The 6,192-nt window shown below is 49.4% G+C and overlaps 1 protein-coding gene across 1 annotated transcript in view; it reads left to right on the top strand.

Moving 5' to 3' along the window:
• Positions 1–6: 6 nt before the first annotated feature.
• The window catches only part of SCN3B (sodium channel, voltage gated, type III beta subunit), a 27,098-nt gene continuing 20,912 nt past the window's right edge, over positions 7–6,192 (top strand). The window contains exon 1 of the mRNA XM_014537660.1: positions 7–215. Within this exon, the coding sequence (XP_014393146.1) occupies positions 161–215 (55 nt within the window). The 5' untranslated portion in view covers positions 7–160. The remainder of the gene's footprint in view (positions 216–6,192) is intronic.

The following is a 6,192-nucleotide window of genomic DNA, read 5'->3' as shown; positions in this document are numbered from 1 at the left end:
GCAGTCGCGCGGGGCCTCCGGTCGCGGACGCCTGGCCTCTTTCAGCGAGAAAGTCGCCCCCTTGGGGCAGTTCGTCCCAAAGGGTTTCCTCGAAAGTGTCTGCGAGGGCGCAGTTGTGGAGGGAGTCGCTGTTTAGCCCTGGAGGCGACCACCTAAGAAGATGCCTGCCTTCCGCGGAGCGCTCCCCCTGGCTTCCTTCCTACTCGTCTTCTGGGGTGAGTACCAGCGCCCTGCCGTGCGGAATGCGGGGAACAGTAACAGTGCCAACAACAGCAACACTCGCTGATGTCCCGGTGACCAAAAGGCGCCCGACTGGCTTCCCTCGGGATGTCTGCCAACATGGATACCTGAGGTTGCATGGAGCTGGGGCTGTGAGATGGGAAAACGCCTCCCGGTTCAACCCCCTGTCGCTTTATTCCCGAACCAGCCTTGGGGGCTCTCCCACCCCCTCCCATTTGCTGATGATTCCCAGGTATGTTCCCCCCTTTTGGCTAAAGGGGAGCGCAGTCATAGAAATTTCAGCTGCTGCTAATGTTTCTCAGTGAGCAGTGACTTGAAACCTTATTGGGTCTCCGAGTGAATTTCTACACATTACAAATAGCTGGATGCATGCATTTTGAGACAGAAAATACTGTCGTTGTTGACCCAACTGCTACATCTTCTCAGGAAAGGGAGGAAAACAGGCTTGGTCATTTGCAGCGATGTGTTAAGTAGATTGGCACCAGAGAATTGCATCTTTCTCTTTTTTCATGAACATGGGCGCTAAGGTGCTTTGGTGTTTGGGGAGCTGGGGTTTTGCCTTCAAAGGTTCATGCACTCTCGCTTGTCGCTGTGAGGACTGAGGGGACGTTCTCCCTCCCAACAAGGGAGCCCTTGCCCTGCAGGGTGAGGCTAAGCAGTGATGTCAGAGAGGGATTCGGGTGGGGTGTGCATGTGGAAGAGGGAGTTAACGCGGCTCCATGAAAATACCTGACTATGTAGCTGAGAGCACGCTTTGCTGTGTATCAGTGTGAGCCTCGGTGGGTGAATGTGTGCGCTAGTGTGTGTCTGAGCATCTTGTATGGATATCTGAATGGCTTGGTGAGGACGGAGTGGGTGATGTGTGTGTCTGTGTGAGGTAGTTGTATAGTTCTGGGTATCTCTGCCTTGGTTCTCTAATTAGATCCTTAGGGGAAATTGATGTTTTTTAGATGACATACTGCTTGTACATGATCTTCGTTACCTTCCTCATGCTAAAAGTTAGTAACCAGTGTGATTAGAAGGGCGTGTGCCCATCTGCCTTATTGAAACTAGGCACGTGGAGCTCTAGCCAGTTTGGCTCAGTGGATAGAGGGTCGGCTTGTGGACTGAAGGCTCCTGGGTTCGATTCCGGTCCAGGGCACATGCCCGGGTTGTGGGCTCAATCCCCAGTGGGGGGGCGTGCAGGAGGCAGCCAATCAATGACTCTCTCTCATCATTGATGTTTCTGACTCTCTCTCCCTCTCCCTTCCTCTCTGAAATCAATAAAAATCTATTTAAAAAAAAGAAAGAAACTAGGCATGTGGAATTATGCTCCCAGGGTTGGCATGAAACTCACTGTGACTGAGCAGTGGCAGGTATGCGAATGGGGCTTTCCGCTTTGCCTTAGTGTCACTTTGTTAAGCCCCCAAGACTAACTCTGACTGCAGCATTAGCTGGACTTTGCTTGTGACCAGAGACGCAGAGCCGAGCTTCCTGGGGAGCACAGTGCCTGATGGGACAGTCTGGGACAGTGATGGTGAACCTATGACACGCGTGTCACAGGTGACACGCGAACTCATTTTTTTGGTTGATTTTTCTTTGTTAAATGGCATTTAAATATATAAAATAAATATCAAAAATATAAGTCTTTGTTTTACTATGGTTGCAAATATCAAAAAATTTCTATATGTGACACGGCACCAGAGTTAGGTTAGGGTTTTTCAAAATGCTGACACGCTGAGCTCAGAAGGTTCGCCCTCACTGCTCTAGGAGAATGACGGGGAGTGATGGCAGCCCAAGGAATGCCAGTCCCAAGTACAGGGCACTGCCAGCCTCCCCTGCAGAGGGGACCAGACCCGGACGTGGAGCAGACCTGCTAGCTTGCCAATCATCTCAGCTCCTGCGAGGTTTAAAACTGGGCTTTTCTCAGGGGAGGCTAAGACGAGGGCGTGGGGAATGAAGTTGTAGGGAAGAGTTGGGGTGAGATTCTCTAAAGCAGTGGTTCTCAACCTTCCTAATGCCGCAACCCTTTAATACAGTTCCTCATGTTGTGGTGACCCCCAACCATAAAATTATTTTCGTTGCTACTTCATAACTGTAATTTTGCTACTGTTATGAATCGTAATGTAAATATCTGATATGCTATATGTGTTTTCCGATGGTCGCGACCCACAGGTTGAGAACCGCTGCTAAAGCCTTCTTCCCAAATTCTCATCTAAGTGTTAGGGTCCCTGCCTGCATTCCGGTGGACGGGGAGGCATTCTGTGACCAAAGACCTTTTGATTAGGACCCGAAGAGTTCAGATGGGAGTCAGTGCTCCCACCAGGTTGCCATGTCGCAGCCTTGGAGCACCTGCTTCCTCACGTGTAAAGTTTGGAAGTTGGTGCCGGTGGCATCTGACATACCGTTCAGCTCGACAACAGAATGGCAGGGAATGGTTACAGAGTATTACTAAAATTGGCAGAGTGCCTCTCCCTCTCCCCACCTCACTCCCCCAAAACCACCTGTGGAAGAAGTGTGCACATTTCACCATCCTTGCTCTTTCTCAGTTCATTTGTAATCTGAACATTGCTTCACCAAACTGGTGAGATGAGAAAGAGAGATGGTTCTGGAATCCTGGTCATTAAATGGAAGAGAAAGGGCCTGGCTTCACAAATGAAGTTTCATTTTATTTGCATGTAATTTCAGTGTTGGAGAGTACTCACCTCAGATACAGTCTCCTTTCCCAAGGTGATTGTTCACATGATGCAAATATGAATACAGCCCAGCCAGAGTGGCTCATTGTTTGAGCATCGACCTATGAACTAGGAGGTCATGGTTCGATTCTCGGGTTTCAAGCTCGATCCCCAGTGTGGGGCGTGCAGGAGGCAGCCAATCAATGATTCTCTCTCATCATTGATGTTTCTATCTCTTGCTCCCTCTCCCTTTCTCTCTGAAATCAATAAAAATGTATTTTTAAAAGATATGAATATAAAGAATCTTTCCATTCTTTTACATTCTGCATATTTTGGAAAAAGTTCCCTTATTTCCTTTAATAATGCATATAATCTATATATATAAAAGGCTAATATGCAAAGTGTCCCCTCAGGAATTCGACCCGGAGACGGGGAATTTGATCGCTCGCTATGATGTGTGCTGATCAGCAGGGGGTGGCACGGAATGAAGAAAGGCCCCAGCCGGCAGCCAGAAGGAAGGCCTCAGCTGGCAGCTGGAAGGCCCTGATTGGCCCTGATCACCGGCCAAGACTAGGGACCCTACCAGTGCATGAATTTCGTGCACTGGGCCTCTAGTAACAACAACAACAACAACAGCAACAACCCTACACTTGTCTGGGGCTTTATAGTTTACAAAGCACCATTACTTTTTTAAAAAAAAAATACCTTTTTATTGATTCCAGAGATGAAGGAAGAGAGAGAGAGATAGAAACATCAATGATGAGAGAGAATCATTGATTGGCTGCTTCCTGCACACTCCACACTGGGGATCGAGCCCAAAACCCCAGCATGTGCCCTGACCAGGAATCGAACCGTGACCTCCTGGTTCATAGGTCGATGCTCAACCACTGAGCCATGCAGCCGGGCTACCATTACTTTTTAGTCCATTACGTCTTTTGGCCCCATGTCCCCCTAAGGGTAGTCAGGTAGCAGTATCACTTCTAATTTAGAGACGAGGAAAGGAGCCCAGGAAGGGGAAAGACTTGCTAGAGAATCTGGTCTCCAGATTTGAGGCTTCCAGGGATTGTGCTAGCACTTCTATGAGCACATGGCTGCTATGCAGGATGCCAGGTGGACATCTAGCCTTGCGTCTATTCTCCGAGCCACCCTTCCTTTCTTCCCTCCCCATGCCATTGCATTGTCTTTTTTTAAAAAAATGATTTTTAGAGAGAGAAAGGAAGGGCGAGAGAGAAAGAGAGAGAGAGAAACATAGACTTGTTGTTCCACTTATTTATGCATTCATTGGTTGATTCTTGTAAGTGCCCTGACTGGGGATCGAACCCACACTCTTGGCACATTGGGACGATGCTCCAACTAACTGAGCTACCTGGCCAGGGCGCCACTGCCTTTGCTAGAGCTTCACTCATCCTCAGCTTCTGGTGCCTTCTGTGCTCTTCCTCTGCAAGTCTACTGTCCAGTGTCCACTGTTGGGGAGTGTTTTCCTCTCCTCCCCAGCAGCCCTTCTTACATCCTCTCCTTTAAGGCTCTGCTAAGTGACTGGCTAATCTGATAGACCAAGTCATTACAGGGCACTAGTACCCGCAATCAACTCCACTTATTACTCTTGTGGGGAAGTACTTCCATTCCAACCAAAGCATTTCTTATCTTACTAGAGGCCTGGTGCACGAAATTCATGCAAGAGTAGGCCTTCCTTCCCCTGCTGCCAGCACTGGCTTCTCTCTGGCACCCAGGACCTGGGCTTTCCTCTGGCCACCGGCCCTCTGGCCACCAGCAGGCACCTGGGACCCGGGCTTCCTGCACAGCCCTGGCTTTGCCCGGAAGGTCGTCTGGTCTAATTAGCATATTATGCTTTTATGATTATAGATCGCAAAGGAAAGCAGTCTAGAACAAGCTCCGGAGGAGCAATATAGTAATGCCCAAAGAAGAGAAAGAGGCCGAAACCGGTTTGGCTCAGTGGATAGAGCGTCGGCCTGCGGACTGAAGGGTCCCAGGTTCAATTCCGGTCAGGGGCATGTACCTGGGTTGCGGGCACATCCCCAGTAGGAGATGTGCAGGAGGCAGCTGATTGATGTTTCTCTCTCATCGATGTTTCTAACTCTCTATCTCTCTCCCTTCCTCTCTGTAAAAAATCAATAAAATATATTTAAAAAAAAAAAGAAGAGAAAGATTTGGGAGTATTAGAGGAGTTTGTTCAATATACATTACTACCCACCTCATAATAAATTGATGCTATTCCTTAGTTAAATATGATCATCATTCATATGTCAGATTCTTCCTTCTCATATGTTATTACTATGAAAATGGAAAAGGAGGCCATAGGTGAAATGATTTATGCAGAGTATCCCAGGAGTTATTACTGACAGTCAGCGATATGGCTGTGCACCTGCCATTCCTACGCTGTACCACTGCAGCCTGTTCTTGGATAGCGAGAGGATTTCAGAGCAGCGGTGCTCTGGCGACCCACGGGCTGGGAAGCAGACTTCACCTCTGAGGGAGGACAGCCGGTCACAGTGCGAAGGGCAAGCAGACGGGAGAGGCCTCGGAGGCCACTTGCAGGACGCTGTCCAGGACCTCGGCGCGTTTCCCGGCCTGGCAGCTGGACTTTGACTAGGGAAGGGGGTCATGGGGCCTGCTCTCTGAAGATACCTGGCATTATTGTCATCTCAGGGCAACTTAGGAAAAAGAGGCTGCACCCCGTATTCACCAGCCCGATGGCATATATTCTGCCCTCCCTCCTCTAACTATAAATGAATTAACTGTGCTCCTATCTAAGTCTATCTGATCTACTTTTTCGTTAGAGCACATCACCTCTCCCCTATTCCAGGACAGTCATCCAGCAAGTCATTCCTTTTCACACCCTACAGCTCCATGCCACCTCATCCAGCAAGACCGACGAACATCTCAGTCTGACCACTCTATCAGCTGCTTACCTGTTACTTTTGCTCCCACCCTTGTGCTTCCTCACCTCTTCAGTTTATTCTCAACATAGTCATAGCGTGCAATTTCCTGTAAGTCAGACCATGTCATTCCTCCATGCAGAATCCCAGGTCACTCTAAGCACAAGCCCAAGTTCCAATCACGGCCAGGAGACCAGCCACCCTGGCCCTGGCTTCCCTCTCCTCCCTGTCTCCTGGCCTCACTTTCTCCCTGGACTTCATTGTGCTCTTTGCTTCCAACAAACGCACTCCCCCCCACCCCCGCCCCCGCCCAGCGCTGAGTTGCTCTTCCCTCTGTTTGGCACCTTCAGACAGGTTTCGCCCTCATCTCTCTCCTCCAGTGCCTCCTCCTTTCTTGGGGC

This window comes from Myotis brandtii, unplaced genomic scaffold, assembly GCF_000412655.1.
Source record: "Myotis brandtii unplaced genomic scaffold, ASM41265v1 scaffold181, whole genome shotgun sequence".
In the NCBI taxonomy this organism is placed as follows: Eukaryota; Metazoa; Chordata; class Mammalia; order Chiroptera; family Vespertilionidae; genus Myotis; species Myotis brandtii.
Note: the sequence above shows the minus strand (reverse complement) of the source record. Positions and strands in the feature narration are given on the sequence as shown.